This window comes from Hoplias malabaricus, chromosome 2, assembly GCF_029633855.1.
Source record: "Hoplias malabaricus isolate fHopMal1 chromosome 2, fHopMal1.hap1, whole genome shotgun sequence".
NCBI classification, from domain to species: domain Eukaryota; kingdom Metazoa; phylum Chordata; class Actinopteri; order Characiformes; family Erythrinidae; genus Hoplias; species Hoplias malabaricus.
This window is the reverse complement of record NC_089801.1, coordinates 20,653,274-20,665,051: the sequence shown is the minus strand read 5'-3', so window position 1 is coordinate 20,665,051 and position 11,778 is coordinate 20,653,274. Positions and strand designations below refer to the sequence as shown.

General features: G+C 40.0%; 2 protein-coding genes across 3 annotated transcripts; one reads left to right on the top strand and one right to left on the bottom strand.

The window, feature by feature from the left end:
• Positions 1-544: 544 nt before the first annotated feature.
• Positions 545-5,391, top strand: hspa5 (heat shock protein 5). The gene is made up of 9 exons (XM_066658928.1): positions 545-692; positions 2,124-2,273; positions 2,579-2,810; positions 2,917-3,054; positions 3,160-3,272; positions 3,381-3,771; positions 3,892-4,129; positions 4,244-4,411; positions 4,527-5,391. The coding sequence occupies exons 2-9, from the start codon at positions 2,158-2,160 to the stop codon at positions 5,090-5,092; spliced, it is 1,962 nt and encodes a 653-aa protein (XP_066515025.1). The 5' UTR covers positions 545-692; positions 2,124-2,157; the 3' UTR covers positions 5,093-5,391.
• Positions 5,392-6,333: 942 nt separating this feature from the next.
• rabepk (Rab9 effector protein with kelch motifs) lies at positions 6,334-9,139 on the bottom strand. Of its 2 annotated transcripts, none has more exons than XM_066662015.1 (8): positions 9,034-9,139; positions 8,419-8,484; positions 8,172-8,323; positions 7,546-7,701; positions 7,238-7,399; positions 6,927-7,076; positions 6,691-6,840; positions 6,334-6,587 (listed from the first exon to the last, which is right to left on the bottom strand). In XM_066662015.1, the coding sequence occupies exons 2-8, from the start codon at positions 8,469-8,471 to the stop codon at positions 6,370-6,372; spliced, it is 1,041 nt and encodes a 346-aa protein (XP_066518112.1). In that variant the 5' UTR covers positions 8,472-8,484; positions 9,034-9,139; the 3' UTR covers positions 6,334-6,369. The 2 variants fall into 2 exon arrangements, with proteins under 2 accessions (XP_066518112.1, XP_066518113.1); XM_066662016.1 differs by lacking the exon at positions 9,034-9,139 and adding an exon at positions 8,920-9,007.
• Between the last annotated feature and the right edge of the window lie 2,639 nt (positions 9,140-11,778).

The window sequence follows — 11,778 nt, the reverse complement described above, 5'->3', positions numbered from 1 at the left end:
TTTTTCATTGCATATCGTTTTACAAATATGGTAATTCTGGAAAATGAAACAACACATTTGTGTCTGATAAATGTCTGTGTTTGAGAAACATTTTTGTGAGACAATTTCAAGATTTGCAGACTTTCTGGCAACATATTTGAAACATGTCTATGTGGGATTTAATTAATTTCACATACATTTGATATAAAACCATGTATATTTAATTTGAAATGCTGGTTTGAAACATATCACAGTTATCTTTCATTAAGAGTGAGCAAACAATGAAATCTACCAAAGGCTTTCAAGTCTTAGCCACATTTCTTGTGGTTTCACTTCAGTACATTTTACATGTGACTGTCTGTAGCAGCTTCAACTTCAGCAAATGGCAAACGAGCTGACCAATCACATCCTTACAGAAAATCTTCGCCCTGCGACGTCAGCGCCGCCTGTACGTGGGCAAATCAGCGAAAGCCAGCGTGCCGCTCTAAACCAATCAGCTCCTTCCACCCGGCGTCCCCGTGACCAATAGCGAGCCTCCACGACGGGGAAGACAACGACGGTTTATAAAACGGGACCGACGTAGTTCAGCTTCATTATCCACACAGACACAGAAAGGAGTAGAAAATTAAATAGATAGAAAGAACGGATTTACAGTGGGTTACTACTACAGCGTGAATTCATCGCGTTCAAGTTCATCTAGTAATCATTTAGCGGTAAGTTGTTTTCGTATTACTTGTTAAAGTCCTGAAACTGGCTTTTTATATTCAGTTCCACAATTAAATGTACAGTATGGTTTACTTACTTTATGAAGTGTAAGAAGCCAGTGAACTCAACTTTTTTTTTTTTTTTACGAAGTTTTTGGGGTTGCTGATTCACACTATATTTGTAGTGATATTTAAAGTTAACTTATTTTAGTTACAGTTAAATGCTTTCCCAGAAAATGTCTCAGTCGGCTTCTGGCCATGCTGCATTCATGTATGAATAACTTACATAAGAGGCCAATTAACTTAGAGCCTGGTAAAAAAATGAGATAATGTTAAGCTTTAATGGGTTTCTATTTCTCACAATTATGTACTGAGACTTTAAGGTAAGTCACTTTTAAAATGAATAGATTAGACATAATTCGTCTTTGGCCTTTCTTCATTCATATTTTCTCATGTTAAGCCACGTCTGTTTAATAAGTACTTCGTTTTATTGTTTCACACTTAAATATTCGTTTTAACTGTAACGTTACTGAATTTTTTTAGTTAATGTGAAGCACTCAACTTTTAAAAATGCAGTTAAAGGTTCAGTGACACTCTGTATTACATTGAAGACTAGAAATTCCTACGCGTATGAAGAGTCTGAATGAACTTGGCCTCTAATTCGCCTGTCACTAGTTGGAATTTTCCGTTCCACCTTAAAAAGGACGCCAGTTTAGCATTAGCTTTAGCCACTCGGCCCGACATTCTAGGTGTTTCTATGGCTGGTAACGGTGCAAGTTAGCTTAGCAGTGCTAACTCGGGACTTCAATATTTGCCCGCTGTATTAGAATAAGAAATGGGACTGTAGTGTTTAATTGCAGATTCATAATTAGAAGAAAGCAAAGCTGAAAATTCTAATTTACAAACAAATCACGTATTAATTTTGAGGGGTTTTAATTGAGATTTTTCTCTGGATACTTTTTTTTTTCACCCAGCTTGCTTTACTAATTCGGTTTATTCTGAGTTTTCTCGTTCTGAGAAGTTATCATAATCCCATGCTAGAGTTTACAGATTTTAATCTTTTAAATCTTTCAGTTATTTTCAGTGTTATGTCTGGGTCTCAACGCCCTTCTGGAAAAATAGGCCATTAGATCAGTTGGGATTAGACACTTCTGATGGAGTCTTTTTATGTTTACCATAACATTTTCCTACAGGACCTCTTCATTCCTGTAGGACATCTTTAGATGCCATGAACGAATCAATATCAGAAACACATCTGGAATCTGTTCTTACCAGTTAAAATCGTTAAGATGCTATACACTGACAGAAACCCATCAGTAAACAAACCTTTTAATGGGTTCTTTGAGTTGTTGTTTTACCCCATCATGGTCACAATATTCAGATTTTTCAGGCTGTCATTTGCTGTAAAAACAAAGTTACTTATTACCATTTTCTTAACAGGATTAAATCGGTGAGCCAGTGTTTCAACACCAAAATGAGGTTGCTGTGCCTGTTCTTGCTGGTGGTCGGCTCGGTGTATGCCGACGAAGACGACAAGAGGGAAAGTGTTGGGACCGTGGTGGGAATAGACCTTGGGACCACCTACTCCTGGTGAGCTTGACTTGGTTTTCTAGCCTTGGGGATTCATATTTGAATTGAGTGTCATGAAAAATCTTTATCAGATTCAGTAGGATCATTGATATTCTGTGATTCAATTAACCAACAGGTCTATAAATTATGAATTGGTTTGGATCAAATTCAGCTTTCAGTTCATATTAAGATACTGGAATAACTTGCCTTAAACAGACCTTCAATATCAATGGTGTAGCACCCTCAGTACCACACATTGTTAAAGTTAAACAAGTGTTAATTTCTGAATGAAATCCCCCTAATGCTGTTTTTGTTTCCCGATTCAGTGTCGGCGTGTTTAAAAATGGACGTGTTGAAATTATTGCTAACGACCAGGGAAACCGCATCACTCCTTCCTATGTGGCCTTCACAAGTGAAGGAGAACGTCTCATTGGTGATGCTGCCAAGAACCAGCTCACCTCCAATCCTGAAAACACTGTCTTTGATGCAAAGAGGTTGATTGGTCGTACATGGAGTGACTCCTCTGTGCAGCAGGACATCAAATACCTGCCATTCAAGGTATACATTATTGTAGTGCTAGATTCTGTGTTTAACATGAAGTATTGTCTAAAACCTAATCTGCTTAAGACAAGTGCTTAATGTTTATTCAATTATTGTTTTTTAGGTTCTTGAGAAGAAGAGCAAGCCTCACATTCAGGTTGACATTGGATCTGGTCAGATGAAGACCTTTGCCCCTGAGGAGATCTCAGCCATGGTTCTTACCAAGATGAAGGAAACTGCAGAGGCTTATCTGGGAAAGAAGGTGTGTGTGTGTATTTAAATAGGTTACAGTGGTGTATTACCTGTAAATGAATGAACATTCCTGCAATCTGAAACCAGTCCTAATCTGAATTCTTTCTGATTGAAGGTTACCCATGCTGTTGTCACTGTCCCTGCATATTTTAATGATGCTCAGCGCCAGGCTACCAAGGATGCTGGTACTATTGCTGGTCTCAATGTGATGAGGATCATTAATGAGCCGTAAGTTGCCGTCATTAATTAATGTTTTTTACAAAGCTCATATCCCAGTTTATTCCAGAAGCTACAAAGTTATTGCAGTCTCACAGCAGCATGTTATTCCTTTCACAGTACTGCTGCTGCTATTGCCTATGGTCTGGACAAGAAGGACGGTGAGAAGAACATCTTGGTGTTCGACCTTGGTGGTGGTACCTTCGACGTGTCCCTGCTTACCATCGATAATGGTGTGTTTGAGGTGGTGGCTACTAATGGAGACACTCACCTTGGTGGGGAGGACTTTGACCAGCGTGTCATGGAGCACTTCATCAAGCTGTACAAGAAGAAGACTGGAAAGGATGTGCGCAAAGATAACCGTGCTGTTCAGAAGCTGCGTCGTGAGGTTGAGAAGGCCAAGAGAGCCCTGTCTTCCCAGCACCAGGCCCGTATTGAGATCGAGTCCTTCTTTGAGGGTGAAGACTTCTCAGAGACATTGACTCGTGCCAAATTTGAAGAGCTCAACATGGTGAGGACACTTTGTACACACCTAATTTTCCTATACACAGGTTATACCGGTTCTAGTAAACCATTCCACTGCAGTTGAATTAAAACCTTATACCTGTTTGTTATCCTGCCACCATTTTAGGATCTGTTCCGCTCCACCATGAAACCCGTGCAGAAGGTGCTGGAGGATGCTGACCTGAAGAAGTCTGACATCAATGAAATTGTTCTTGTGGGTGGTTCCACTCGTATCCCCAAGATCCAGCAGCTGGTGAAGGAATTTTTCAATGGCAAAGAGCCTTCCAGAGGAATCAACCCTGATGAAGCTGTGGCTTATGGAGCTGCTGTCCAGGCTGGAGTTCTGTCAGGAGAGGAAGATACAGGTTAGTCTTGCTTAACTCCTACAATATAAGCCTTATAGACTTTACATGTGGTTTTTATATTGCTTTTAAATTTGCACATGTTGCAAAACTAATCTGTCTGTAATTGTGAAACAGGAGACCTTGTGCTTTTGGATGTGTGCCCTCTGACTCTTGGTATTGAGACTGTCGGAGGAGTGATGACCAAGCTTATCCCCAGGAACACTGTTGTACCCACCAAGAAGTCGCAGATCTTCTCCACAGCTTCTGACAACCAGCCAACTGTCACCATTAAAGTTTATGAAGGTACGCTCATGCTGAAATGATTCCTGGTCTGCATTTCAGAACTCGTTATTGAAGAACTTATTTTTATATATACATATATTGTTTGTCTAAGTATCCATATACTTGTGTTTTTAAGGTGAGCGTCCTCTGACCAAAGACAACCACCTTCTGGGCACCTTTGACCTGACTGGTATCCCACCTGCACCCCGTGGTGTTCCTCAGATCGAAGTGACCTTTGAGATTGATGTGAACGGTATCCTGAGAGTGACTGCTGAGGACAAAGGCACAGGCAATAAGAACAAGATCACCATCACCAACGACCAGAACCGTCTAACACCTGAAGACATTGAGCGGATGGTCAATGACGCAGAGCGATTCGCAGATGACGACAGGAAGCTAAAGGAGCGCATCGATGCTCGCAACGAACTGGAGAGCTACGCCTACTCTCTGAAGAACCAGGTGGGTGACAAGGAGAAGCTTGGAGGCAAGCTGTCATCTGAAGACAAGGAGGCCATTGAGAAGGCAGTGGAGGAGAAAATTGAATGGCTCGAGTCTCACCAGGATGCTGACCTTGAGGAGTTCCAGGCCAAGAAGAAGGAACTAGAAGAAGTAGTACAACCAATCGTCAGCAAGCTTTATGGCAGTGCGGGCGGACCACCACCAGAGGAGGGCGAAGAACAGGGTGACAAGGATGAGTTGTAGATTGCTATGATTCCATCTGTACACTGTCTTTTTCAGCCCTCAGATGCCCTTTTCTCTCTGGAAAGATGATAGGTGTTACATAATTGTTGAACTCGATGGACAGTTGTGAGGGAAGGTGTAAAAGGGGGACAACCATAAAGCCACGATTATCTTCTGGACTTCTGGCAATTGGAGTGAGGAGTGTTCTTCACTGATGTGGAGATTTGGTCAGCCTGGACTGAGGCTTGCTGCTATTCTCAGGCAGTTTGAGAAGTTATGTAGAAAGGAGGGATGGGGTTAGGATGGGATTGGGTGGCAAGGGGTGGGTGGGATGTCATGGGTGTGTTGGGTCCTAAGCAAATGTCATGTTCTGTCATAAGCCTAACAAATTATTTATTTAAAATCTGGCAGTTGTAGAGAACATTTCTACCACAACTACATGGGGAATAAATGTTTGATAAAAAAAAAAACTCTTGCTGTATGCCTTCTTTAAGTCCTTAAAGGTGACTGTCACTTCATCCACACCTTTTTTCTGCAGTTTTGGGATCTTAAAACATCAAACATACTTTGGACAATGTATCATAAAGCTCAAATGGCCCTTTCTTATCCTGTCAGCAACCTGGTACAGAACTCCAGAGGTATGGTGCAGGATACAAAAGCACTTGTTTTAGTCATTTTTGCATGGGTTTCATTTCTATTCTAGCCTCATTTTAGTCAGTATACAACACTGATTGGAAATAGTTTTACAGTGCCTGCTCTAAGATGCAGCAAAAAGTCAGTCCCATGGTGACTTTGGCAGATCACATACTGAGTGGTTTTATCGCAGTTTTTGGGTGGTAGGCACTTAAGATACATTAATGAAGTCAGATAAATAGCCCTGCTTAAGAGTGGCGGGGGTGGTTAGGGTTGTGCTTTGAATTTCTCTATCCACACAAGGACCTACTACTACCACCACCACTCTTCCATCGCTCTATATGGATATCATAATGCATTCATGTAGTTATACCCAGCAAAAAAGTTATAAAGACCAAATGTCACCTCTAGAAATTGTTGCCTCATGAATACACATTAATTGAACATAACTGAAGCTCAAATACTGCCAGCCTTTAACCATTCTATTACTATTTATGACTTTATTTTAAAGGTTGCTCAGAAATATCCTACTATTACTACAGTAGGCTTTTATATTCTGCATCCATAAAAAGCTTTGCGTTTTGAAAGATTAGAGGGAAACTAAGGAATTGCACAGTTCATTTTAGACATGTTTTGTTTTTAATTAAAAGAAATTTGTACAGGGATCAAGTTATAACAGTAACTAGACAGTCATTAAATATCACACCCTGAGTATCCATTCCTCCAAAAACAAAGCAGAGATGTTTCAATTCCTCCTCACGGTTTTCTACTTTTTCCTCTTCAACTTGTGTCCTTCCTGACCAAGGCACCACACACATGGAGTGGTCCAGCCGATTGGGCGGAAGGTCACCTCCAAACTTCAGCGCTGTCCAGCGCTGTTTGTCTAGGAAAATGAAATTAAGGTTTCTTATTATGAAAGGTGTGCCAGAGTGGTATAATTGGAAAATGGTATCATAAACATAATCAATTAATCAGCCTCTACATACCACTCTGGAACTTATACATGGAATTTGTCGCTCCTTCTGCGGTCATTCCTCCAAAGATGTAGACATTTTTGCCTAAAGCCACTGCGGAGTGAGCAGCCGTACCTGGAGGGACGTCTCCTTTAGCCTTCACCCGCTCCCACATCATACGCTCTGAAGGTGGGGAATAGAAATAATAAAATACCATAGATACAAACAGACCACAGCACGTTCAAGTAGGGACAGTGTAGGCTACACACCAGTGTCTAGTATGAACATGTCATTTTGGAACTTGTCTCCTGCCATTCCTCCGTGGATAAATATTCTGGTTCCCACTGCTACCACCACATGTCCGTGCCGTGGAGAGGGGGACTTTCCTTTGGTCTCTGGCTGTGACCACGTTGAGGTTACTTCAAAGAATAATGGATATATGGCAAGTTATAACTGCACACTGATAAGTACTTTTTTTTTTTACATATACACGTTTGGGCATCTCTGAGTAAAGGACATTATCTGCAGAAAAAAATTTTTTTTGAAACTTTTCTAATATAGTATGAAGTAACCGAGAGACCTGTGTCAAAGATGTGCACCTGGGGGTCAGTAACTGGAGTAGCCCCTATGTCTCCTCCAGAGAAAACAAACAGCCTGTCGCCCACACTTGCAGAATTAGTGTGGTACGTCCTGGGCCCGGGTGGTGACCCCTTCACCTCCACCGTCTTCCACGGACCACTGTCTGCACACAGTAACACTTCAGATATGATACGCTTTGACAGAAATACTGGCTTCGGTAACCATGGTGGGTTTACGTTAAGGGTTGAATTCACTCTAAGGGGTGACCACACCTGTATGAATGTATGTATTATAGAAATATATACTGACCTGTGGTGTGCAAGACCTGAACACTGTTGCGATTCCCGCTTTGCTGGGCTCCAGCGAACACCCACAGACTCTGAGGATCGCTCTCAGGGACGAAGCTGCAGTGTTCATACCGCGCCTCAAGACCCTCCCAATCCGGAATATCCCATTCATGACTGTCTGAGAGAGTCATAGAGGACCTTAATTAATCTTCAGATATATCAACCATGTGAAGACAGGTTTAAACGGTATGATGATTCTCGACATAGTTCTCACACTTAATTCTTTGATTAAGAGGTTTAAGTTGATGTTTGAGTGTGTAATGTTACATAATCTGTGGTGTCTTTTACACCAAAGACCAACCCTGACTACTTTCAGGCATTATCAGGAATACTGGTTGTCAATGCCAGTGATAAATGTGCGCAGTCAGAAACAGAACACTGATAAAAGGTTTTCAGAGGAAACAGAGAAGGGTGGTAGTTATTATAGGGTTTTTAGCACAGTGTGAAGAACTGCTTGTATCAGATTTGACCAAAAAAACAAGGACACGCTTTAAACAAGGTCATGAGTATATCGACTACTTGTTATGCAATTCATAAATGTGGGGGCGTAAGTTATAAGGTAGTTTCAGGGGAATATGGACAATGTACCGAGGTTTATGACGTAGGAATCAGAAAAGCTGCCGTTTGGATTTGCCCCACCAACAATCACAATCCTTCCTTTCCCTTCATGTGAAGGTATAAACGTGCAAGTGTGTCCAACACTGGCACCAGGCCCAGCTCCTCGAGGCACAACACAATACCTGTATGTACGAATATAAAAAAAAAAGCACTGTAAACAAATGACAGACATTTATAGGAATCTACCAGGTAATGTTTATAAGGTATTATTCTGTACCATTGGTTTTCTCTGGGCTTATCTTCTGGGCTGAGAATGGGAAGGAGCTCCATTTCTGAAGAGGACCTAAACATTTTGTAATTATAAATAAGACCAGACGTTTGTAAAATAGTTTGTTAGTTTTGTTCAGTAACAGATTCTACTCCTCTGGGAAAGGTTTTACACTATATTCAGTGAAGATTTCATTGCATTCATAAACAAGAACATTAGTGAAGTGGATATATTAAATATATGGTGTAGCAAATCATGCTTAAAGTAGGAAATACGATGTTTTTTATATTTACGCATTTTTTTTACGCAACAACCATTCAAGTAAAATATAATGGCTGTGTAGACCCTGTTTATGAGTAGCATTAAATAGACAATGTTCCTAAGGGGATCATTTTCCCCTTTATGCAACAATAATGAGAGGAATACAGTAACAAAGTGTTCCTTATTCAAATCCTGAGATGGTTTTGCTTCAAAAACACAGATAAATATTAATAATGAAACATTACTAACACTTGAAAACCCTCCGGAAAATTATTTAAAGCCTTTTAAACACATTAGAACCACAACCTAATGGACTTCATAAACCGAACCGTACAGAGAACACAACCAAATTAAAACACTCACAGGAGCCGTGAACGTGTTGTGTCCTTTTGCGTCCCACGCAACAACCTGCACCCCAAGGACCCTTTGCAGAAGATATGTTACGAGTCTTCTGTGCTTGGTCCAGAGCCTGGTTGGGTCAAAGAATCAAAATATAGTTGCTCGCTTACAAAGGACGAGTTTATCGAAAGTTTATATTGGGTTATAAACGTAGTTAATACAATTATTATGTTATTATTAATGCATAATAATTGATTCGATTACTAATGTTGTTTATTTATAAGAATTTAATAATTGAACAAAACATTTTGAACAGGCACTTCAACCTTGGTTGTTCGTCTCGCAAACGTCATGCAGTAATCATCCAATGACATCGCGACAGGAAGTCAGGGTGCAGTATTTGCGGGAAGCTCTTTATTTCGCGCCACAGCGCGTTTTATGAAGGTCTGTTGCCCCTAGCGACAGCTAGAATTGACTTTAATACTTACGGTCATTATCTTATATTACATATTATTAATTATATATTATTAATATAACTGATTCTGAGAGTTTGGTCAATTTAAATCAACAAGTTTAATTTACTCTATAGTTAAATAAACCATTAATGTATCCTTAAGCTTTTCTATTCTTCACAGACACCAAAATATAGTTTGATCACAAAAACACTAAACAAGAGAAATGAGGCTCAGTTAATTTGCCAATTAAGAATTAGCATCTGATATTATTATTATTATTATTATTATTATTATTATTATTATTATTATTATTATTATTATTAAGTAGTAGTAGTAGTAGTAGTAAGTAGTAGTGATAGTGATAAGAGGAATAAAATATCTCATTAAAAATATTTTATAAAAAAATATTTACCCATGAGAAATGAGAAATTTTAATGTGTAGTTGCAGATATTACTATTATTATGTGTTGAAGACATTACCAGGTGGAAATGTTGTGAATTGTAAGCACCACATGAGGTCACTATTGGAGAGTCCACGGGTCAGAAACATGTCCCAACCGAGCTGAAAATAAATACTCCGGGGTTTTTAACCTCAGTCCAAACGCAGGTCCAGAAGTGTCCATACATCGTTCTTATTCGTGATTTTAGACATTTAAAGTTCATTCATTGTGCACAGTTTGTCAAAAAAAAACAAAAAACAAAAAAAAAAAAACAACAACAAAAAAAAAATACACCCAATTCATGGTGTTTTAACCCCCCAGGACCTGGCCATGAGACAGATGAGACAGTGGAACTGTGCTTTCTCAAGTGATAGATCATGTTCCAGTACCTGAGGGATGAGTTGGAGTGGAGAAACAAAGTTTGGAAAAGATTCTCTGCTGAGAATTCAGTTTGAGTAAAATGTCTTACATTTCGCACACTGCACATTTTTTATTATTAATATCAAAATGTCACTAAATGATACCTTGCCTCTGAACAAAACCTGTCAATCAAGACATTCTTATGAATATGTAACTAGTTAATAAAAAAACACTCGCTTTAAGATTGTTTTCAGAAAACGTCTCAGAAAGTGACTTTTTTTTGCATCTTTTTTTTCAGACAGAATTTGAAAGCCTTTAAGGAAGACATACTGGAGCTAGGAGGGGATTGTAGACTCTTCCGAGAGTTCACTGAAAGGCGTGAGAGCTGGAGGTTGTTATATATTCCCTATATTCTTTCAGCATTAGACTGGTGTGAGAAAACTTTTTGACATTATTCTCTTTCAGACGCCCAATTTTTTCGGTGCGGTGTCCCACTCTATGGGGCCAGCCCATAAAGACTTAAGCAGGCTTCGGTGGAGAACACCAACATTATTTAAGGATGCACTCTCCTCAGCATGTCTATAAATAATGAAACAAACTGCTTTTCTGCTGTAGCCTGGAGACCCAACAAAACAAAACCAAAAAAATACAGTATCTCTCTCTGCACTTAGACCTAGTGCTTCCCGCTCAGACTGTAATTAGATCATGTCACTGTGCTCTGGATTTGGGACAGAAGCGGCACTCAAACCCAGCCATGAACCTGGGCCATTGTGTCACACTCATCACACACACGTTCGGCTTCATTCAGCTCCAGTGAGCTGTGCTCCTGCTGCAAAAGGAAGTGAACACACTGTGGCACATTTTGCACTAATGTAAGAGAACTCATGTACGTCCTCATTTGGGTTTCAGATTCACATATTAACATTTGATTTCATAATATGCATGAGACTCAAAACCAATGTGTAAACACATCGCCGTTCAGTCCCATAATGTGTACAAAGATGTGAACGAAACCTTGTGGACAGCAGGCTACATTTCTGTGAGGATTTGATAGCAATCAGCCATGTGAGGGTTCCGTAAGAACAAATGTGGATGTTGAATGAAGAGTTCCTAATTACAAACACCACTCAGGTTCACCCTTAAGGTACTGGATGGAGCTGTACTGCAGAGAACACATTACCACTGCTCTAGACCTCAGTACCTGGGGTTTCACCGCCATGCCATCTTCCTTACCTTGTTTTTTTGGGTCAAAGGCCGATATGGGTGTCTCTTATCTAGTATAACAGAACCTGGCAGTTAGCTTTCTCCTCCAAGTGTGTTGAACAACACAATTATTGTGTGACTGGGACAGAAAATGCGAGTGTGTTGAATTGGCGAAAACGATAACAAAATGGGGACAAAATTGTGAAAACGTGTGGTGGATATTTTTGTGCTGTCATCTTTTTTTTCTGAGTTTCAAAAGCCTTTGTGCTGGATGTTTAAGAAAAATCCGTGCTGGAGTTTGGGAGGCTATA

Bases quoted from the DNA above. Each gene is read 5' to 3' on its own strand.
- hspa5 (XM_066658928.1), top strand. From the start codon at position 2,158: ATGAGGTTGCTGTGCCTGTTCTTGCTGGTGGTCGGCTCGGTGTATGCC. The intron at 2,274-2,578 runs GTGAGCTTGACT...TTCCCGATTCAG, and splicing joins CTTGGGACCACCTACTCCTG to TGTCGGCGTGTTTAAAAATG. The intron at 4,412-4,526 runs GTACGCTCATGC...TGTGTTTTTAAG, and splicing joins CACCATTAAAGTTTATGAAG to GTGAGCGTCCTCTGACCAAA.
- rabepk (XM_066662015.1), bottom strand. From the start codon at position 8,471: ATGGAGCTCCTTCCCATTCTCAGCCCAGAAGATAAGCCCAGAGAAAAC. The intron at 7,400-7,545 runs GTCAGTATATAT...TACTGTGTGCAG, and splicing joins TCAGGTCTTGCACACCACAG to ACAGTGGTCCGTGGAAGACG. The intron at 6,841-6,926 runs GTGTGTAGCCTA...CCCCACCTTCAG, and splicing joins CATGTTCATACTAGACACTG to AGCGTATGATGTGGGAGCGG.